Source organism: Saimiri boliviensis, chromosome 15 (assembly GCF_048565385.1).
Source record: "Saimiri boliviensis isolate mSaiBol1 chromosome 15, mSaiBol1.pri, whole genome shotgun sequence".
NCBI lineage: Eukaryota > Metazoa > Chordata > Mammalia > Primates > Cebidae > Saimiri > Saimiri boliviensis.
Genome location: NC_133463.1, coordinates 25,785,616 through 25,809,666, shown reverse-complemented (window position 1 = coordinate 25,809,666; position 24,051 = coordinate 25,785,616). Strand labels below are relative to the sequence as shown.

At 36.1% G+C, this 24,051-nt stretch overlaps 1 protein-coding gene across 13 annotated transcripts in view; it reads left to right on the top strand.

The window, feature by feature from the left end:
* Positions 1-24,051, top strand: part of STAU2 (staufen double-stranded RNA binding protein 2) — a 327,272-nt gene that overhangs the window by 21,965 nt on the left and 281,256 nt on the right. For 4 of the 13 annotated variants that reach the window (XM_010330444.3, XM_074386786.1, XM_074386788.1 and 1 more), the window contains exon 2: positions 17,844-17,974. The exons of 6 other annotated variants lie outside the window; for them this stretch is intronic. In XM_010330444.3, the coding sequence (XP_010328746.1) occupies positions 17,861-17,974 (114 nt within the window). In that variant the 5' untranslated portion in view covers positions 17,844-17,860. Of the gene's footprint in view, positions 1-17,843; positions 17,975-20,469; positions 20,552-20,586; positions 21,233-24,051 lie in introns of those variants that run through there. 3 more of the 13 variants (XM_074386787.1, XM_010330450.2, XM_010330449.2) reach the window with 3 other exon arrangements.

The following is a 24,051-nucleotide window of genomic DNA, read 5'->3' as shown; positions in this document are numbered from 1 at the left end:
TGAGCCACTATGCCCGGCCAAGTTTTGCATTTTTAGTTGAGATGGGGTTTCACCGTGTTGACCAGGCTGGTCTTGAACTCCTAACCTCGAGATATCCACCCACCTCTGCCTCCCAAAGTGTTGGGGTTACAGGCATGAGCCACCATGCCTGGCCCATTTTTAACTTCTTAAAAAGGTAATTGACTAAAACACAAATACTAACAATGCCTTGAGGGCTTATACATAGAAATTAATTGATGTCAGTAGCATAAAGAATGGGGTAAGGGGAAGTATAGAATTTTTAGGTGCTTATATTATATATGAAGTGGTATGACATTTGAAGGTATATGTTTTAGAACAATTCCTATACAACAAAATAAAAATAGTAAGCCTATGTAGGATATAAAATGGATACTAAAAAATGGTCCAAAAGAAGATAGACAAAGATGAAAAAAATGAACAAATAACAGGACAAAAACAGAGCAAAACAGTAGAGTAAATCAGGTAATATCGATAGTTATAATAAATACAAATGACTTAAACACTCAATTGAAAAAGCAAAGATTGTCAGATTATATAAAAAAGCAAGACTCAAGTACAGATGCTCCTTGACTTATGATGGTGTTAGGTCCTGATAAACCCATTGTAAGCTGAAAATAGTCGAAATATATTTAAAACTCATAATTGACTGGGCATGATGGCTCATGCCTATAATCCCAGCACTTTGGGAAGCCAAGACTGGCAGATCATTTGAACCTAGGAGTTCAAGAGCAGCCTGGACAGCATGGTGAAAACCCATCTCTACAAAAAATATAAAAATTAACTGGATGTGTTGCTGTGCATTTGTAGTCCGAGCTACTTGGGTGGCTGAGATGGGAGAGTTGATTGAGTCCAGAAGGTCAAGGCTGCAGTGAGTTCTTCACTGCATTCTATTCTGGGCAACAGAGTGGGACCTTGTCTGAAAAAAAAAAAAAATATATATATATATATATATATATATATATATGCATATATATATATACACCCCCCCCCACACACACACAACCTACTGAACATCATAGCTTAACTTAGCCTAGCCTACCTTAAATGTGTTCAGAACACTTACATTACCCTACAGTTGGGCAAAATCTTCTAACATACAGCCTATTTTGTAATAAAGTGTTACATATCTCATAATTTATTGAATGCAGTACTGAAAATGAAAAATAGAAAGGTTATATAGGTGCTTCAGTATGGTTTCTACTGAGTGCATATCACTTTGTCAGTGTGGCAAAGTTGAAAAATCATAAGGTGCAGCATCGTAAGTTAGGGATCATATATTTATGATATTTACAGGAAACTCATTTTATTTTATTTTATTTATTTATTTTTTTGAGACGGAGTTTCGCTCTTGTTACCCAGGCTGGAGTGCAATGGCGCGATCTCGGCTCACCACAACCTCCGCCTCCTGGGTTCAGGCAATTCTCCTACCTCAGCCTCCTGAGTAGCTGGGATTACAGGCACGCACCACCATGCCCAGCTAATTTTTTGTGTTTTAGTAGAGACGGAGTTTCACCATGTTGACCTGGATGGTCTCAATCTCTTGACCTCGTGATCCACCCGCCTCGGCCTCCCGATGTGCTGGGATTACAGGCTTGAGCCACCGCGCCCGGCTAGGAAACTCATTTTAAATAGACACAGATAGATTAAATATACAAGGACAAATGGGAACTTTTGCATCTGGTCCATGTGGTATAACAGGGATCATGTTTACTGTCCTCTTGAAACAATCGTACGCATCTTCTCCAAAAAACCAAAATGTGTAGAAACTACAGTGATTAAGACATTGAATATTAGGTGGTGAAGGTCAGTGATTCTTGAGAGAAGAAACAAATAATGTGAGTCCTGCAATTGCCCCAGGCCTACAGCACAGAGATTTTCTACCATGTGACAGAGAGAGTGGAAACAGAGTTGTGGAGCCTGGCAGACTCCCTGAGTTGAGAAGATGTTGCTGCTCTGGAGCAGACTAGTAAATTATAAAAACAAGACTTGAAAGGAACAAACTGTTTTCAGATCCAGGATACTCAGCTGTATCCCTGAGTCCAAAACAAATACTAATTTTTTGTAGTCCAAAAAAATTTATAGGAGCCAAAAATATCTACCATTTAGCAAGGTAAAATTCATAAGGTATGTCATTCAGTGAACGATTACCATGTATGCAAAGAAGCATGAAATATGACCCATAATTATGAGAATTGTCAATCAAAATTGACACAGAAATGACATAGATGTTAGAATTAGCAGAGGACATTAAAATTTTATAACTGTATTTCATGTATTTAAGAAGTTAGAGATGTAGAAGAGACAAAGAGACCCATATCAAACTTACAATGATGAAAACTACAACAGAGATGAAAAATGTACTGGATGAGATTAATGGTAAATTAGACATTGCAGAAAATACTACGAATGAACTTGAAGGCAGGACAATAGAAACTATCGAGAGCGAAGCACAGAGAAAAAAGAAAAAGAAGTCAGTGAGCTGTGGGACACGTAAGCAGCCAAAGAGATGAGTATTTGTAGTTCCCAAAGGAAGTAATATACAGAAGAATGTGTTTTAAGAAATCATGTTTACATTGATAAGAAAGAAGAGAAGAATTAAAAAAAAAATGGCCAAAAAGTTTTAGACTTAAGCCATAAACCTACAGATAAAGAAGTTGAATGAATTTTACATATAAGAAACACAAAGAAAACTACACCAAGGTATAGCAGGTCCTCAAATAATGTTGTTTCTTTCAACATCATTTTGTCACAATGTTGATGAGAGAAAAAAATTGATTCCTGGCTGGGGCTGCTGTGGTGTTTGCATGTTCTTCCCATGTCTGCATGGGTTTTCTCTGGGACTTCAGTATCCTCCCACATTAGGGAGATGTGTGCATTAGGTTAATTGGCTTCTCTAGATTGTTCCAGCATGAGTGAGTGAGTCAGTGTATGCGCATGCGCACGCTCTAGTATGGAACAGCATCCTGTCTAAGGATGGTTTCTGCCTTATGCCCTGAGCTGCTAGGGTAGGCTAGAAAAATTAGGTAAATAATTATCTTACTTGTTTTCATTAATCTTTTTTTAGTGTGTATGTAGCTCACATTTATTTCATTGTTTAATATTAGAAGTGTTTTCATATGTATTTAGAAGTTTGGTGATGTTTTTGTAACTAGAAATATACTGTAGGAACTTAACTCTTGTGTATATTGATTGGACCATGGTAAAATTGGTTCTTTTTTACTTTGTTTCATTGGAAGTTGCAGCTTCCAAGAACCTATTGGCGATGTTAAGTGAGGACTTATTGTACATTATAATCAAATTGTTGAAAGCAAATGATAAAGAGAAGATCTCAAAAGCAGTCAGAGAAAGAGATACGGTCATTTTGTTTATAGAGGAAAAAAGATAAAGATGATTATCTTAATAGATTTATCAAAAATGGTTTAAATAAAAAACTGGGGAAGCATCTTCAAAGTACTGAAAGATGAAAAATGTCAATCTATAATTCCATATCTGACAAAAATATGTTTCTAAAACAGAGATGAGTTAAAGATGTTTACAACACAGAAGCAGAAAGAATTTATTGCTAACATTCCCCCTCTAGAAGAAAATTTTAAAGTAATCCTTCAGCAGGAAAATGATACCAGATGCAAATATGGACTTACATAAAAGAAAGAACCGTAGAAATGGTAACTACTTGGGTAAATGCATAAGATTTTTTTTTTTCTTATTAGTTAAATCTCCTTAAAAGATAATTGACTGCTTAAAGCAAAAATATTAACAAGCTGTTGTGGGGTTTACAACTTACATAAAAGTAAACTGCATGATAACAATAGCTAAAAGGCGGGGAGGGAGAAATGAAAGTATACTGTTATAAGAACCTTTTGTTCTGTGTGAGGTGAAAATATCACTGGAAGGTAGACTGTGATAAGTTAAAAATGTGTGCTATATAAACTCTAGCCCCTAAAATAGCAAAATGGAGAGTTATAACTAATATGCCAATAAAAAGGAGGTAAAATGGAGTCGTACAAAATAATTCAACAGAAGCCATAAAAGAAGAAAAAAGGAACAGAGACTGAATGGGACAGATATAAAATAAATAGCAAGATAATAGAATCAAATGTAAGCATATGAATAATCACACTAAATGTAAATAGGCTAAACATCCCAGTTTATAGGCTGAATTTGTCAGATTGGATATAAAAGCAAGATCCAACTATATGCTTGTCTACAAGAAATACTTTATAAACATAAATAGGTAAAATAATGGGAAAAGAAATGAGAACCTGGTCAAAAGCAACTTGGAGTAGCTATAATAATATAAAGGAAATTTCAGGACAAGGAATATTACCAGGAAAGAAGGTCATTTCATTTATAATGGTAAAGAAGTCAGTTAAGAGGACCTAATGATGTTACGTGTTTACGCAACTAATAACAGAGCTTCAAAACACATGAAACAAAAGCTAATAGAAGTGCAAGGAGAAATTGAGAAATCCTGTCATAATTGGAGATTTCAGTAACCCCTCTCAATAATTGATACAAATGGACAGAAAAATCGTCAATGATATAGTAAACTTGGATAACTGTTGACCAACTTGACCTGATTGCATTTATGGAACACACTATCTAAAAACAGCAGAATATACATTTGTTTACAAGTTTATACAAAACATACACAAAGATAAACCATATTTGGGGCTATAAAGCACTTTTTTTTTTTTTTTGGTGGAGTTGAGGTTTTGCTTTGTTGTCCATGCTGTAGTGAAGTGGTACCACAATGAGTCACTACAGTCTTGACCTCTTGGGCTCAAATAGTCCTCCCATTTCAGCTTCCTGAGTAGCTAGAACTACAGATGTGTGCCATTACACCCAGCTAATACTCCATTTTTTTTTTTTTTTTTTAAATTTTATAGTGTTGGGATCTTACTGTGTTGCCCAGGCTGGTCTAAAATTCCTGAGTTCAGGTCATCCTCCTGCCTCTGCCTCCCAAACTCCTAGGATTATAGGCACGAGCCACTGTGCCTGGCCATGAAACAAATCTTAAATGAATTCAAAAGGATTCAAGTCGTTAAAAAATGATATCTGATTACAATGGAATTAGGTATCATTAACAGAAAGATTCTTTTTTTTTTTCTTTTTTTTTTGATTTTTTTTAAATTGCATTTTAGGTTTTGGGGTACATGTGAAGAACATGCAAGATTGTTGCATAGGTACACACATGGCAGTGTGGTTTTCTGCCTTCCATCCCCTTGCCTGTATCTGTCATTTCTCCCCATGCTATCTCTTCCCACCCCCCGACCCCCCCGTCCCTCCCCCATTTCCCCCCAACGGACCCCAGTGTGTAGTGCTCCCCTCCCTGTGTCCATGTGTTCTTATTCAACACCCGCCTATGAGTGAGAATATGCGGTGCTTGATTTTCTGCTCTTGTGTCAGTTTGCTGAGAATGATGGTTTCCAGATTCATCCATGTCCCTACAAAGGACGTGAACTCATCGTTTTTGATGGCTGCGTAATATTCCATGGTGTATATGTACCACATTTTCCCTATCCAGTCTATCATCGTTGGGCATTTGGGTTGGTTCCAGGTCTTTGCTATTGTAAACAGTGCTGCTATGAACATTTGTGTGCATGTGTCTTTATAGTAGAATGATTTATAATCCTTTGGATATATACCCAGTAATGGGATTGCTGGGTCAAATGGGATTTCTATTTTTAGGTCCTTGAGGAATCGCCACACTGTCTTCCACAATGGTTGAATTAATTTACATTCCCACCAACAGTGTAAAAGTGTTCCTATTTCTCCACATCCTCTCCAGTATCTGTTGTTTCCCGATTTTTTAATGATCGCCATTCTAACTGGTGTGAGATGGTATCTCAGTGTGGTTTTGATTTGCATTTCTCTAATGACCAGTGATGATGAGCATTTTTTCGTATGTTTGTTGGCCTCTTGTATGTCTTCTGAGAAATCTCAAATATTTGAAAATTTAAAAATACAAGGAATCTATGGTTTAAAAAGAAGGAAAGGTAAATTAGAAAATATTTTAAACTAAATGACAACAGCAATACAATATCAGAAGGTACTACTAACACAGTATTTAGGGATAAATTTGTAGCACCAAATGTGTATATTTTAAAAGGAGAATGAACTCAGATAACTCAAATGACTTCAGCTTCCATCTTAAGATATCAGAAAAAGAAGAGCAAATTAATCCCAAGGGAAGTAGGAGAAACTGGATAATATGAATAACTTTTTTTTTTTTTTTTTTTTGGAGTCAGAGTCTCACTCTGTCACCCAGACTGGAGTGCAGTGGTCCAATGATAGCTCACTTAGTGTGGCCTTGACCTCAGGTGATCTTCCCATTTCAGCCTTCTAGCTGGGACGTGAGGCACATGCTACCATGCCTGGCTAATTTTTTTTTTTTTAATTTTTTATAGAGATGAGGTCTCACCATGTTACACAGACTGGTCTCGAACTCCTAGATTCAAGTGGTCCTCTTGTCTTGGCTTCCTCAAGTGGTAGGATTATAGACGAGCTATCATGGCTGGTCCTGAGTAGCTTTTTATGTGTTAAAGTAATAAAAATTGTAGTAAAAGTCTACTTACAAAGAAAACTCTAGGTCCAGATAGTTTCAGTAGTGAATTATACCAGTTAAGGAAAAACTAAGGCTGGGTGCAGTGACTCATGCCTGTAATCCCAGCACTTTTGGAGGCTGAAGTGAGCGGATCATGAGGTCAGGAGTTCAAGATTAGCCTGGCCAACATGATAAAACCCCATCTCTACTAAAAATACAAAAAAGTAAGCCAGGTGGGGTGGTGCACACCTGTTGTACCAGCTACTTGGGAGGCTGAGGCATGAGAATCCCTTGAACTGGGGAGGTGGAGGTTGCAGTGAGCCAAGATCACTCCGTTGGACTCCAACCTGGGCAACAAAAGCAAAACTGTCTCAAAAAAAGAAAAAAAAAAAAAAAAGGAAAAAATAGTATCAGTTCTATATGTTTTAAAAGATACTGAGGTGGAAGGAATTTTTTACAAGACTCATTATGCTAGCATTACTGGGATACCAGCATCAGACAAATACATTTTAAGGAAATTACAGACCAATGTGTCTCATAAATATAATTGCAAAAATCTAAACAAAGTTTCAGCAAATCTAATTCAACAGTTTATTATAAGGATAAGATGTCAGGACTCCATGTTTGGGTCCCCTTCCACGGACACTCCCTGCATGGAAACGATCTTTCTCTCTCCTGGATTTTCCCTCTGGAGTGTCCTTCCACACTCTCTGGTGGAAGCCTGTCTTCCCCTCCTAAACTCCATCCATCTGCCTCTATTCCCTTCCACTCAATCTGGAAGCTGCTTTCCTCCCCTGGATTCCATCTTTCTGTATTCTCTCACTCAGTGTGAGTTAGCTGTTTCTCTCTCTCTCTCTAAAAAAAAAAAAAAAAAAAAAAAGAAAAAAAGGATAAGATGTCATAACCATGTGGGGTTTATCCCAGAATGTAGGGTTGTTTTAATGTTAAAAAAAGATCAGTAGTGTAATTCACCATATTAACAAACTAAAAAGCAAAAATCACATGATCATCTCAATAGATGCAGAAAAATCATCTGACAAAATTCATTCAGTATTATAAAGACTCTCAGCAAACTAGGAGTGGAAGTGAACTTTCCCAGTCTGCTAATATGCTTCTGTGAAAAACCCTATTAGCTGACCTTGTACTACTGTGAAAAACTGGACACTTTTTTTTTTTTTTTTGAGATGGCGTCTCACTCTGTCACCCATGCTGGAGTGCAATGACACTATCTCACCTCACTGCAACATCCGCCTCCCGGGCTCAAGCGATTCTTCTGCCTCATCCTCCTGAGTAGCTGGTATTACAGGCACATGCCACCGTGCCCAGCTAGACTTTTTTTTTTTTTTTTAAAAAGAAGACGGGATGTCTACTTTTACCAGTTCAACCAGTTCAATTTGATGTAGCTCTGAAGGTTCTAGCCCATGCCATCAGGCAAGAGAAGGAAATACATGGTATTCAAATTGGAAATAAATGAATAAAACTGTCCTATTCACAGATGACCTGATTGTCTGTGTAGAAAATCTGAGGAATCCTACTACAGCTAATGAGTTAGTATAGCAAAATTGTGGGATAGAAGAGCGGTATGCAAAAACCAATTGTGTTTCTATACATTAGCAGAGAACAATCAGAAATGAAAATAAAAGAGTAGTAGTTTCAAAAGCATCAAAAATATGAACTACTCAGGGATAAGTCCAACAAAATATGTAAAAGAAAATTAAAACTACAAAATACTACTGTAAGAAATTAAAGAATACCTAAATAAGATACAGTTGATTCTCATTATTTATGGGTTCTTTATTTGGAAATTGGCTTACTAATTTTTTTTGTAACCCCAAAACCAATACTTACAGTGCTTTTGTGGTCATTCTTGGACACTTGCAGGGGCAATACATTTTGAGTCACCCAGTGCACATATTCCCAGCTGGGATCAAACAAGACAGTGCTTTCTTATTTTGGCTTTCATACTGTAAGCAAATAGCCCTTTCTTGGTTTACTGAGTGCTACATTTTTTATGTGTTTCACTTTTTGTTGGTTATTTTGATGTTTAAAGTGGACCCCAAGTATAATGTTTTTAAATGCCATTTAGTGTTTGTAAGTACAAAGAGACTCTAATATGCCTTATGGAGAAAATATGTGTATTAGGTAAGCTTTATTCAGGCAGGAGTTAAACAGTGCTGTTGAACATGAGTTCAATACTAATGAATCAATAACATATATTTGTAGTACATATTAAACAAGAGGTCTTTAAACAGAAACACATAAAACATGGTATATAATCAGTTGACAAAAATGTGACCAAAAGCTTGCAAGAACCTAATCCTTTAGTTTCCCTGGAGCAATGGTTCAGTAATTGCTAATTCACGTAATAGCCATTGACATATTGTTATATCAATAATGAGAAATGACTGTAAATCCTGTTAATGGGTTGGAAGACTCAACTTTGTTAAAATGTTGATTTTCACCAAATTATAGATTTAAGAGATCTATTTCAATCTTTGCAGGCTTTTTTTGTAGAAATGGACAAATTCATATGGAACTTAAAAGAACTTAAAGCAGCTATGAAAAAGAACAGTGTGGGAGCCAACACTACCTAATTTCAAGAATTATAAAGCTATAGTAAAAATAGTTTGGCATAAAAATAGGTAAATAAGCAGGAGAATTGCTTGAACTCGGGAGGTAGAGGTTGCAGTGAGGTGAGATTGCATCACTGCACTCCAGCCTGAGTGACTGAGCGAGACTCCATCTCAAAAAAGAAAGTAAATAGATCAGTGAAAACAGAATAGGTAGTCCAGAAATAAACTCATGTATCTGTAGATAACTAGTAATTTTGACAAGGGCATAAAGGCAATGTAGTGGGAGAAACATAGCCTTTTCCACAACTGGAAGTAATAGGATATTGATATATAATAAATGAATTAATACCTTGTACTGTATACAAAAATTAACTCAAAATGGCTTCTTGACTTAAATGTAAAACCTAAAACTATAATGTTTGCAGGAGAAAACAGGAGAAAAACTTTAGACCCCAGGTAATAATTTCTTAGATACAGCATCAAAAATATAAACTATAAAAATTGATAAATTAGATTTTATTAAAATTAAAGTCTGTTCTTCAAAAGACACTGGTAAGTGAATAAAGAGAGAAGCCACAGTTTGTGAGAAATTTTTTTTTTTTGGTAGGAATTCTCCTTTATTATTTTCCAAGATAACTCTCCATTTGCTCCAGTGCTGTTAGCAATTCCTCTTTTTCCTACTACTTTATTTTTTTGGAGACAAGAGTCTCAACTCTGTTGCCCAGGCTGGAGTGCAGTGGCATGATCTCAGCTCACTGCAACCCCCACCTCCTGGGCTCAAGCTATTCTCGTGCCTCAGCCTTCCGAGTAGGTGGGACCACAGCTAACTTTTGAATTTTTAGTAGAGACAGGGTTTTGCCATGTTGCCCAAGCTGGTCTCGAACTCCTGACCTCAGATGATCTGCCCACCTCGGCCTCCCAAAGTGCTGAGATTTAGGCATGAGCCACTGTGCCTGGCCTGGGAGAAAATCTTTACCAATAATATGTCTAATCAGTAACTTGTATGTAGATTGTATAAAGAACTCTTCAAATTCAGCAGTAAGAAAAAAACAATTAAATGAGGTAAAACATTCAGATAGATGCTTCACCACAGGAGATACACAGGTGACATATAAGCAAATGAAAAAAAGATACTTAACACTAGTCATTAGGAGAATGTAAATTAAAATCAGGAGATATCATTATATACATACTTAGAATGGCTGATGTTAAGAAGACTGACCAAACTAAATGTTGGTAAGGACACACTGTCTGTCCTGCGCACCTTTGGTCCCACCTACTTGGGAGGCTGAGGCAGGAGAATAGCTTGAGCCCAGGAGGTGGGGGTTGCAGTGAGCTGAGGTCGTGCCACTGCACTATGTATGTTTAAATCTCTAGGTAGCTTCATTGGAAAAGGTGGATATGGAAATACAACATGGCCTGCTTCAAATCAGATCCTTGAACATCATTTTTTCTGTTTTTCCGGACTGTGGTAGCACTGTCAAGACTAGAAAGAACTTACTCCAACCCTCTTTTGATTAGTAAGAAAATAATAAAGTAGGCTGGGCACGGTGGCTCATGCCTGTAATCCCAGTACTTTGGGAGGCCAAGGCAGGCAGATCACAAGGTCAGGAGTTCGAGACTGTACTGGCTAAGACAGTGAAAACCCGTAAAAATACAAAAAAAATTAGCTGGGCATGGTAACATGTGCCTGTAGTCCCAGTTATTTGGGAGGCTGAGGCAGGAGAATCGCTTGAACCTGGGAGGTGGAGGTTGCAGTGAGCCGAGATCACGCTATTGCACTCCAGCCTGTGCGACAGAGCAAGACTCTGTCTCAAAAAAATAAAAATAAAATAAAGACTAGAAAGAACAATAGCAATTAGTGTTTAATACTTTATACTGTAAACCGTTCCCTAATTTTGATTTGGCTTTGTGAAATAATTTTTAAATATATAAGTTTTACATGTTTATTCTATACAAGTAAAACAGTACAGTAAATTCAAAAAGTGAGAACCCTTTTTACTTCTTTAATGTGTGCACATTTGATTTAAAGAAGGTAAATATACTAAGACAGTAAGCTGTCGTAACTTTTGTCATTCACTAGTTTGCAGTATTTTCCTGTCTTGGTTTATAAGCACTTTACCTCTTTCACTTTTCAGAGCTGTATAATTCATGTAGTTTATTTAATCAATTTTTGATAAATATTAATATTTAGCTTGTTTATAGTTCTTGCTATTATAGTCTTTTCCAGATAATCATTGCACACATCCCATGCAAGTCTTCCTGTAGTATGAATACACAGATTAACAATGACTGTTTTAAAGACCGGTACAATTGAAACTTTAGTTAGTGTTGCCCATCAAAATTTTGTAGTAATTTGTATTTGCACCAACAGAATTTGCACCCATTTTCCCCACATACTTGCTTATCCTTAAATGATTATTTAAAAAAATTGGATCTAATAAGGAAAAATTATATATAATTGGAATTAGAATTTTTCTTTTTCTTTTTTTTTTTTTTTAAGACAGTCTCACTGCTGCTTAGGCTGGAGTATAGTGGCACCATCTCAGTTCACTGCAACTTCCGCCTCCCAGGTTCAAGTGATTCTCTTGCCTCAGCCTCCCGAATAGCTGAAACTATAGGCACTCGCCACCATGCCTGGCTAATTTTTGTATTTTTAGTAGACAGGGTTTTATCATGTTGGCCAGCCAGGCTGGTCTCAAACTCCTGACCTCAACGAATCTACCTGCCTCGGCCTCCCAAAGATCTGGGATTACAGACATGAGCCACTGTGCTCCGCCAAATTTTTATTTATCATTCTTTTGAACAGGTGTGTTTACTCAACAAATTATGTGAATTAATTGTGTGTACATTTGCCCTTTTTTTCTATTGGCTTTTAAAAAATTGATTTATATTATCTTTTTATCTTATGAATGTTAACAGTTTGTCTTCACTTTTTTTTTTTTTTTTTTTTTTTTTTTTGAGATGGAGTCTCACTCTCTTGCAGAGCCTATATTGCAATGGCATGATCTTGGCTCACTGCAATTTCCACCTCCCTGGTTCAAGCCATTCTCTTGCCTCAGCCTTTCAAGTAGCTGGGATTACTGGCACCCTCCATCATGCCTGGCTAATTTTTGCATTTTTGTAGAGAGAGAGTTTTACCACGTTGGCCAGGCTGGTCTTGAACTCCTGACCTCAGGTGATCTTCCCGCCTTGGCCTTCCAAAGTGCTGGGAATTCAGACATGAGCCACTATGCCCAGCCTGTTTTCACATATTACATCTATTACTTCCCCAGCATGTAGACTCTTTTTTAGTATCATTTGTGATATGTTTTGCTTTATGGTAGTTTTATATTTTTATGTTTTTAACTGTCAGATTTTGCCTTTATAGCTTCTAGGTTGCTTTTCATATCTAGGAAGGCCCTCTGTATTACAGGAATTTGACAGATATTTACCCAAGTTTCCATGAGGTTTTGTATTTTGCATTTTAATATTTCTGAAATTTATCTTTGTGTTTATGTGAGATAGGAACTTAAATTTTTTCCTAAGGCATAGACTGCTAAAATGGAGCAGTTTGACGCCTGGGTAGCTCATTGATAATTTTGCTTGGATAGCCTTAGGTTAGGGTCTAATTTGAAAATAGAAGGTTTGTTTTAGTTAATAGCTGTGGACAGATAGTCACATTGCTTCTAGAAGGCAAGAGCCCATGAAAGGGTACTTTGCTCTTTTGACTTTTTTCTTTCCTTTTTTAATTGCATTTTAGGTTTTGGGGTACATGTGAAGAACATGCAAGATTGTTGCATAGGTACACACATGGCAGTGTTGATTTGCTGCCTTCCTCCCCATCACCTATATCTGGCATTTCTCCCCATGCTATCTCTCCCCTACTCCTCACCCCCCGCTGTCCCTCCCCTGTTTTCCCCCGACAGACCCCAGCGTGTGATGCTCCCCTCCCTGTGTCCATGTGTTTCTTATTTTACTTGGGAATTAGGATGGGTTTCCTCCAATAGCAGAGAATAGCGAAAGGGAAACCAGTAAAGAGACATAGAAACTGTATTCAAGTCATTTCTGCCACCAGGGATAAAAAGGTTCTTCGGAATAATTTGCCTTGTGAAGTGAGGTAGTCTGTGACCTTCCTAGCAGCAGTTCTGGCTGGAATATAGCTACTTTAAAAAATGTTGGCTACTTTTAAGTTCTGGTTTAGGAAACTACTGGTGTTCTAGTAAATTCCAGTCACGTAGTTATTTCCTGCTGTTTTTTCCTCATGCGTTCTATATTCTGCCAGTGGTCTGCTTGCATTTGCCAGAAAGTTACCTGTTTCATGTGCTTCTGTGTCTACACTCCTTGAAAAGCTTGTACTGTGTTTCTCTCATCTTCTCTTCTTACCTAAGTGAATTTCTACTTTCTTTGTCTAATCATTATCTCTTAAAACTTGTCTTTCCATACCCCTTTGCCTATGGAATTCCTGTAACAGCCTTATAGTACTTATCATACTGTGTTTGCCTATTGCCTGTTTCTTCTGTCAGACTGTGAGTTCCTTTGGGGATGGATCGTTTTGCCTGTTCACTGAAAACTGAGCTACAATATTTTGTAGCTTGTTCAGTGACTTGAACACAGTTTCTGTGTTTCTTTACTGATTCCTACACATATAAATGAACAGGCAAAATGAAGATTCAAGTTCCGCAGAGTCCAGGACAGTTTGTAAAGACATAAAAATAGAGTGAATCTATAAATATATTTATGTTTCCGTTGGATATGCAAATACTGCTGTTATGAATATGTATTTTACTAGTGTTTCTTATCAGAGTTGTAAATTATATCTAATCAAGTTTCATGTCAATAAAGGTAGAATATTTCCTAGCACACAGAAAATAATCCTTTAATATAATTTATATAATATTTGAGAATTTTTCATTGGAAACAAACTTACGGGTTTGTAAGTCAGTGGAAAAAATAATAACAAATACATGATTTTCATAGACTACTACAGAAATATGTTTGTGTTTTGTTTTGTTTTGTTTTGTGAAAAGATCTTACTCTGTCACCCAGGCTGGACTGCAGTCTGGAACTTCTGGGCTCAAGCAATCCTTCCACCTCAGTCTTCTGAGTATCAAGGATTACAGGCTTGTGCTATGACATATGGCTGATATTTTAATTTCTTTGTAGAGACGAGGTCTCACTATGTTGTCCAGGCTGTTCTCAAACCCCTGGCCTTAAGCGATCCTCCTGCCTCTGCCTCCCAAAGTATTGGGATTATAGGTGTGAGCCACTACACCCAGCCAAGAAGTATATTTGTATGAATAAAATCAGTTTATCCTAACAGAATGTTTTAACTAAGAATATTTTTACTTAGTTTTACAAACTCTCTTTTCATGACTTTCTGTGTCACTGTTTTAATATTTGATGGTAGTATAATTGTCTTAACAAACAATTGTTTAAACCAGAATAATAATGAATTTTTAAACATTGTTAACAGTATTTGGTATCATCTCATTCAATCCATACCATTATGCAGTGAGATACGAACAACTATTATCTCTATTTTACTCTGTGGGCAAGTGAGATTTAAGTACTTTCTCAAGGTTACATAGATACTAGTAAGTGACAGAGATAGCCAAAACAGACTCTTAACCATCATGTGGCAGTTGCTCTTTTGAAATGGCAGAGTCTGAACTGTGAATCCATTTTAATTAATTTTATTTGCTTCTAAGTAGATCTCTACCATTCCAGCCACCAAACTGACGCATTTGTCACTTTTTTGCACTGTTGACTTCTCTAAAAAAAATTTATATAAATCGTTTATGTGTCTCAGATTTTCTAGACCACTTTGTTTTTGTAGATGCTCTGTCCAGATTTTGGTATAATTTATAAATTATTGCTGTATCACTGAGCACTCTGTCAAATAGGAATGCTATTAAGATTTCTGATTAAATAAAGGAACAACTATTTGTTTTAATCCCTTTTTAAAATAAAATATTACAGCTGTGACTAATTATTTCTTAATTTATCAGCTTTAAACATTTTGATTTTAATTATGAAGCTTTCCCAAAGTGGGATCTTGGACACTTCTCACACCCAAACTTTAGTCACCCATTAAAATGTTTATTGGATTCATGTTAACATTTATGAAACAGGGAGTCAGAATTAATGGAATATAAGTTTTATACCATGTTATTTGTTAACATTTTCCTTTAAAGGATTTAGATTAGGTTTTCATACCAAACAAGGGCTCACAGAACTATAAATGAACCATTTAAATTGCTTTTTAATATGTTTAGAACCTATGCTGTTAACAATTTTTATAGTATAAAATTTTCACACTATGTTTGTATGCTTCTAATATTTTTTGCATTGTAGTAGATGAATAAGCCGCATTACTGAATTATGAAAATTACACAATGGTAGTATAAATGCTATTATTGTGTTATGCAAACTTGGCTGATTTTTATCAGATTTTAATCTTTTCTCATTTTAAACAAATTATTCTGCTTTTGTTTTTTGATATAAATTGGCTGTGCTGTCTATTACACTTGAATTCATGTGATGGCATGCAAAAGCCAAAACTGATTGTAGTCTCAGGTTACTTTGTATTTTCTTTTAATGAGTGACTTTCCAAATTGAACAGGACGTTTTATAAAATCTGCGTGATATATAATGGAATAGGTAAAATACAGGTTTCCTCAAAATTGTCTTGACTTTTTTCTTTTTTGTACTCTCCAAAAGTAATAATAACTAGTTTTTTTTTTTTAAGTTTGCAAGCCACTTACAATGGCTTAATTGTAGAATCTACTGTCAGCTGTCTTGGCCCTGCAATTGGTTACTTAGATTCTCTTTCTTTTTACTTATGTCTTACTAGGTACTTATGTAGTTTTCTTATAAAATAGTTTCTTAATCATAATGATCACAGTCAAGCCATTGTACAAATTATTGGGCCTGATAAGAGTATTAGAAATGTAAAAGAATATTATTTTCAGTATTAAACTTTGGCATAGGAAGTTTGTATATGAAGTTCCTAAAGCTAGCCATTTTCATTCGTTTTAAGTGTTCTCATTGTGACTACAATTGAACTGTATTTATTGTGACTATAGTTTAAATGAGCAGGAAGTAATTCACTTGCATGTTTTATGCTTAGATTTTAAAATATTTTTTGGCATTGATTAGTGGGAAGTGAAAAAAATTATAAGTAGTTAAATGTGTCTATAAATGAGAGAAAGGAAAAATATAGGATAAAATGATGTGGTATTAAAAATATTTTGAAGCTTTAATATTACTTTGTATTTGCGACATAGTTTAGGAAACTGTATTATACATTTACATCTCTTAATCTCACAACAACTTTGGGTCTTAAGCAGGATAGATTTATTTCACTCATTTTATAGAAAGAATAGAAGGCTTAGTGAATTTAAGTAAAATTCACCTTGATGGTTAGTGAGGACTTCCTAAACAAGACTTAAAAGGAAAGGTTAATAACTATAATAAAAAAAAAAAAGGAAGCCTGTAGTTCCAGCTACTTGGGAGGCTGAGAGAATAGCTTGAGCCCAGGGTTTGAGTCTAGTCTGGGCAACATGGTGAGACTCTGTCTCTGAACAAAAACCCCAAACAAACAAAAAAATGGTAGTGGAGAAAAATATCCAAAGAGCAATAATGAGATACTATTTGTCAGATGTCAAATTATCAAAAATTAAAATACTTGATTATATTTTATGTTTTCAAGCTTCAGGAGAAACTGTAACTGCCAAGGGAAGGTAATTTGGTACAATCACTTTGAGAGCTATTTGGCAGCATGCTCTTTTATGAGTGAAGAATTGGAAACAACCCAGTGTCTCAGTAGAGGAGTAGATAAAAAAAACTGGTGTAATATTGTAATAAAAATTCTATGGTAGTTAAAATTAATGTGCTAGATCTAATAAGTAAAAGTCTTGAGAACATAATGAAGAGTGAAGAAAGTAAATGGTGAGAATGTTTATTATAATGCTATAATACCATTTATGTGAATATAGAACCACATACATCAATACTCCAAAAAAGATATAAGGAACTTAACAGGAATGGAATACCATCTTTCTTTTTTTTTTTTTTTTTTTTTTAAAATAAGAGTTAAACGTGGAACGTGGTTAATAAGCATTGGGTGTTAGATACATGGGTACTTGGTAAATTATTTTTACAATTTTAAAAATGTATTTTAATAAAAACAGAAAGAAAGGGAAGTTAACTTTCTTAGAGTTACCAAAAAGGTATTGTTGGAAGACCTAGTACTTAATTTAGGACCTGAATCTCAAGTCTAGAGCTTTTTCTAACATGCTACCTCATGATGAGAAGGAAAAAAATTTAGATGAAAGGATCGAGAAGCTAGACAAAATTTAGTTTCATAGTAATAAGAACCAGGAAACGTATGTGTTTCTAGTAAATTTTTTTACTAGAGAAGTTTATAAGAAATAAAAATTACTATAATTTTACTTTAAAATCTTTAAGCATGCTGTTACATACATAGAACAACTTAGGTACTTAGGAGAAATTTTACCTTAATTTATTGTTTAAAATGTGATACATATTTTTATTGCATGTAATGGAAGACATTAGGTAATTTGAATTTTTAAAATACAAAATTCATGAAAATAATCCAAATATACAATCTGCCTTCAATCTAACAAAGTCAAAACTAGTTTTTCTTCCATTTTGTAAAGTCATTCTGCACAAAAACTTTATAGCCTTTTTATTTACAGCTTCTCTCCAAGATAAAATGGCAAACCCAAAAGAGAAAACTGCAATGTGTCTGGTAAATGAGTTAGCCCGTTTCAATAGAGTCCAACCCCAGTATAAACTTCTGAATGAAAGAGGGCCTGCTCATTCAAAGGTAAGGTTATGAAGAGAGGTGGTGAGACATACTTATCAAACTAACAGATTTCTCATCTCAGATTTTAATTGTGCTTTATTTTGGGGAGTGGGGGGTTTGGCGGCTGGCTTGAAGGCTTTTAGTTCTACATTAATAATATTTCAAAGTATGTAACTAAACTATTTTGTGGCTCATTATGGCTTACAAAACTCTTTTAGGTATAGTACTTCATATAAACCTTAATAAAACCACATGAGATATGGATTTTTGATTTCCATTTTGTAAATTAAACTCAGGCACAGGAAAGTTAAATGACTTGCTTAATAGTTCATAAGTGCCAGTGCCAGTACTTGAGTATGTTTTCTTTAGCTTCCAAGAATGGTGTGCTTTCCGTTAAATCACAGCTGCCAAAGTAGAAGTGGAGGCAGAGTAAATATACCAACAGTTACCTAGTGAGACATCTTTTCCAATGTGATATTTAATTCTAACATTAATCATTTATAAAAGTTGTATATACCACTGATGTTATTATGTATGCATTCACTTATATTGTTTTTTTAAATGTAAAGCAATTTTTATTTATATATAACTACATACATTTATTTTGCATATTTACATGCTACAAATCTACAGCTAATGCATTTATGTTTGAGCTCTATTCAGTTGCTTAAAATATCTTAGTTGTGCATAATTTTCTGTGGCACATTTATATCTTGGATATTGGATAGTATGATAATGAACATGTAATGTGGCAGCATTTGTTCTCTAAGGGTGATTAATCTTCACGAAGCAACTGGTTGTTGGGTTATTTACATTCTAGCATCTCCCTCAAACTAAGGAAAATAAGAGGAAACTACAATCTGTCAATTTTGCTTTCTATTACTGGTTTTTATGAAGGATTTAGGAGCAGCAACTTCATTCGTTCATATCTTTTTTTTCTTGCTAAAATAGTCGTAGCCTTGATCTGTCATTCCAGATATATGTCCCGACTATCTTTCTGATTCATTCTGCCCTTAATCATGTTGAATTATTTGCATTTCTCAGAAAGCTTCATGTTCTTTTCACATCTCTCTGCCTTTGCCTAAGTTGTAGGGTCTTTCTGCCTTGAAGGTCCTTTTGCCCTTATTCATTTTTAAGCACTCAGCTCCATGTTAATCTTCCAAATGTTTGTGAAACCTCTGATCCCTCTACTGGGCCTCCAGCGGGACCTGTAGTTCTCTGTGGTAGCCATTTCTGTGTTGTAGTACAGTAATATATGTTGGTCATTGGTTTTGTGCTAGACTGAGCTTATTTATGGGTGTGTATTTTACTCTTCTACATTTCTTGGTCCCTTTGGTATATACTCTTTGTTCCTCATTGCCAATTACAGGTATTCTTCATTGAAACAATCTCCCAGTTTTGAGTTTCATGTTATCAGACTAACTCCCTGCAACCCTCATGATGGTCACTTACACCTGGGTGATTCCATCACATTTCTTATGGCTCACTTTCACTCTCTTCAGCATTTCCCATTTTAATTTTTGGTGATTTCAACACCTAAATAGATGATTGTTCCAACATGTTGAACTTAAAGTTCCTTTAACTTCTCCAGTGATCTTGTTCTGTACCCTCCTTCAGTCACTCATGCCTATAATCACATTCTTGACCTTATCATTACCAGTAACTGCATAATGTTAATTTCAAGCTTTCATCTTTCTGTGACACTTGCCTCCTTTCTAGTTCATTCCCTCTAGTAATTTGACTTCCACAGTCCTTTCATCCTGCTGATCCATTGATTCTGCCACCTTTTGAGACAGTCTTGCTCTGTCGCCCAGGCTGTAGTGCAGTGGTGCGACCTCGGCTTACTACAACCTCTGCCTCCTGGGTTCAGGGGATTCTACTGCCTTCGCCTCCCAAGTAGCTGAGACTACAGGCACACGCCACCACACCTGGCCAACTTTTGCGTTTTTAGTAGAGATGAGGCTTCACCATGTTAGCCAGGATGGTCTCGATATCCTGACCTTGTGATCCACCCACCTTGGCCTCCTAAAGTTCTGGGATTGCAGGTGTGAGCCACTGTGCCTGGCCAATTCTGCCACCTTTTTACTGTTCCTCACTTTCCTCAACCCTCACATAACTCTTTAATCTGCTTAAATGTTGTGTGCCTTTTATGTAGGTACCCTCAACTGTCTTGCCCAGGTCCTCCTGGATCCCAACCCGTTTCACCTCTTCAAGGCCATTCTTCATTTTGCTGCTTCTGCCTCCTCCTAAGAGTGAAGAGCTGGAATACTCTTAATACTTACTGAAACCATCCCCATCCTCCATATATGGTAAAGGAAGGCCAGTCTACTTGGGAAGGTTCTGGAGGACTCTTAGGAGGATTTGGATTTCCTTAAGATTTTTTAGGAATCCATTGTAATTTTTGGAAGAGTTTATGAACTGACTTTGTATCTCCTTTTCTCACTGCTGGGGTTTTAAAGGCTAAACAGGTTTGCTGTGATGAAAGTAGAACATAATGGGTCTCTTCTTATTTCTAGATAGTCCCAGGATTCCCTTGGGTTTTAAGGAGATTTGGAGATCCCTTTTGTACATACAGCAACAGTTAACTGTGGCTTTTAGGTGAGACATACAATGTATTTTAATGAAATTAATGATTATCTCTGGTAAGAAAAATCTAAACCTAGTTTCAACTCATTAATTTTCTTGGGGCTGGGCATGGTGACTCATGTCTGTAATCCCAGCACTTTGGAAGGCCAAGGCGGGAGGATCACTTGAGGTCAGGTGTTTGAGAACAGCCTGGCCAACATGGCGAAACCCTGTCTCTCCTAAAAAATACAAAAATTAGCTGGGGCATGGTGATGCGTGCCTATAATCTCAGCTACTTGGGAGATTGAGGCAGGAGAATGACTTATACCTGGGAGGTAGAGGTTGCAGTGAGCCGAGATTGTACTACTAGACTCCAGTTTGGGCTACAGAGTGAGAATCTGCCTCAAAAAAAATTTTTTTTTTCCTGATACATTAATTATATGACAGTTCATGCACACACTACACATGTGCTTACATATGTGGAAAGTGGTTCTCAACTTTGGCTGTTAATTGGAATAATTTTGGGAGCTTTAAAACATAGTTATGCCTATGTCTCATCCTCTTTCTTTAATGGTCTTGGTTGTAGCTCACACATCAGGAATTTTTTAAAGCTCTGAAATGACTCAAAAGTACAGCCAGATTTGGGAAACATGGAACAGAGGTTAATGTTTTCAGAGTGGTATGGAATTGTCTTCTCATGCATCATGTTGACAGGTAGTGACCTATCTTACATTTACATGCTTTCCTCTTTCCCTCATTGAGTATCACAAATTCTGAACAACTTGTAATATGTGACTATTAAGTAAAAAATAATTATTTTAATCTTTGCCTTGCCTTCTTTTATTTTTCTGCTCAGTTTTTAATTGAACTCTGAAACAAGTTAGTATACCTTACAACAATGTGAATTTTTGTGATATTGCTTTATTTCTTAGGTACCTGTATACAGTTATTTTTTCTACAGATTATTGTTTTGGTTTGCACAAAACTCAAAAGAAGACTGTTTTAATTAGAATATGAGGAAGAGAGCCATGAGTAACATAAAATGATATTTTCTTCTTTTCCATTATTTTCCTATTCTGGTAATTTGTTGGTAGGCAAGTGTCAAGTAAGCTGCACTAGTGCTGATACTTTGAGATGGCTTACTTTGGAATAGTTATCACTGAAGGAGGCGGTGCCATCCACTGGCCCTTAAGCCAAGTAGTCTAAAAAAAAAACTTTGCTAGAGGTGCCCAGCTTGATCTTTGCCCTTCATTGCCCCGCTTGTGTCGCCTTGAGCAACTAATTTAAAGTTTCAGTTTTCTTATCTGTAAATGGAGTGATATAATACCTCATAAAGTGGTATAATGGAGTGACAATTTATAAGTTCTTTAGCATCATGTTGATAATGGAGGTGCCCAAATAATTATATCATTGTTTATTAGTCATATATAGGACTGTAACAACTCCTTAGTAAAACATCTGTTGAGTATTTACTATGTGACGGGCACTGTTCCTGCACTGAAAACAAATAAGGTACATATTATGCTGTTAGGAGCTTTGTCTCATAACATTCATTATGAAACCTACCAACATCTTCTTAAGATCTTACTTTTAGTTTATTATGAAAAATTTGAAGTAGACTCCAAAGTTGAACTTCAGCATTATCAATATTTTGCCAAGGTACATTTATTTACCACCTTCTACCCAGTTTTTTCAGCTAAAGTTTTTTAAAGAACTGTTGACTCATAAGTGCTTTCGTTGTGCATTCATAACTGATAAGGACCTTTAAAAAATTGCCCACTTTGCTGTCATTATGAGTAGATTAATAAGCCCAAATATTATGTAATACATGATCTGTATCTGTCTTTTCTTTATTAGACTTAGCGATGTCTTTTTACATTTGGTTTGTTCAAACAGGGTCCAAACAAGAATCATATGTTACATTTGGTTGCCATGTCTCTTTGGTCTCTTATTTATTAATACTAACACTCCCTTTATCCCCATCCCCTCTTTTCCAATGACATTGATTTGCTGGAGAAATAGAGTCATTTGTCCTATAAAATGTTCTACATCTTAAATTTGGTTGATTGTATGTAGGGATTGTTATATGAGGGGATTTCATCAATTTGATGAGTATTGGGCTAGAGCAGAGATATTGAGCTGTAGGATGTGCCTCTTGAATACATCATTTTCAGGCATGATGAAATAATCATTTTCTTTCTATGTACCTTTGCAGTGGAAGTATAGGATAAGAGAGTGAAGATGGTAGAAGGGAAATGTAGCAGAGTCATGAGAATATACTAAAACAATGGGAGAGCCTTTTTTTGAAGCAATGCAGACTGATTTCTTTCATAATTTAACCCATGCCAAAAGTACTGTTTCTGCTTTATATCTATGTGAGAAAAAAAAAAAAGAACAAACATTTCCAGGGTCCCACAAAATTTTCTTGTTCTTTTTGCACCTGGGACCTCACATAGATACTGATCAGTTTTCTGTGACTATAAATTAGTTTGAAGTTTCTAAAACTGTATATAAATAAAAACATATTTTGGTATGTACGCTTACCAGACTATTTTCACTTGGCATTGTTATTTTGAGTTTGCTCATGTTTTATGTGTGTCAGTATTTCTTCCTTTTTATTATTGAGGAGTAGTTCATTATTTGGATATAGCACAGTTTTTTTTTTGGGGGGGACATTCATCTGTTGATGGATATTTTGATTGTTTTTAGCTTTTTGCTGTTACAATAAAGCTAATTTGGACATCTGTATACAAGTCTTCATATAGACATTGTATTAGTCCATTCTTGCATTTCTATAAATACCTGAGACTGGCTAATTTATAAGAAAAGAGGTTTAGGTAGCCCTTGGTTCTGCAGGCTCTACAGGAAGCATAACAGCATCTGCTTTTGGGGAATCTCAGGATGCTTTCAGTCATGGTGAAAGTAAAAGGTATGTCATATGGTAAAAGCAGGAGCAAGGTGGGGATGGCGGGGGGATCCCACACACTTGTAAATTCCCAGATCTCATGAGAACTCTCTATTGTGAGGACAGTACCAAGGGATGGTGCTAAATCATTCATGAGAAATCCACCCCCATGATCCAATCAACAGGCCCCACCTCCAACATTGGGGATTACAGTTGAACATGAAATTTGGGTCAGACCCAAACCATATCGAAATTTATTACCTTTTCTCTTTCTCTATTTTATTTTCTGTTTCTTTGGTAATAACTTAAGAGTGCCAGGAACATAGAGCAGATGCATGTTTAACTTTTTTCTTTTTTCTTTTTTTTTTTTTTTTGAGACGGAGTTTCGCTCTGTCATCAGGCTGGACTACAGTGGTATGATCTCCACTCACTGCAGCCTCTGCCCCCTGAGCTCAAGTGATTCTCCTGCCTCAGCCTCCTGAATAGCTGATAGCTGGGACTATAGGTGCATGCCACCACACCCAGCTAATTTTTGTATTTTTGGTAGAGATGGAGTTGCACCATGTTGGCCAGGATGGTCTCGATCTCCTGACCCTGTGATCCACCCGCCTTGGCCTAAAATGCTGAG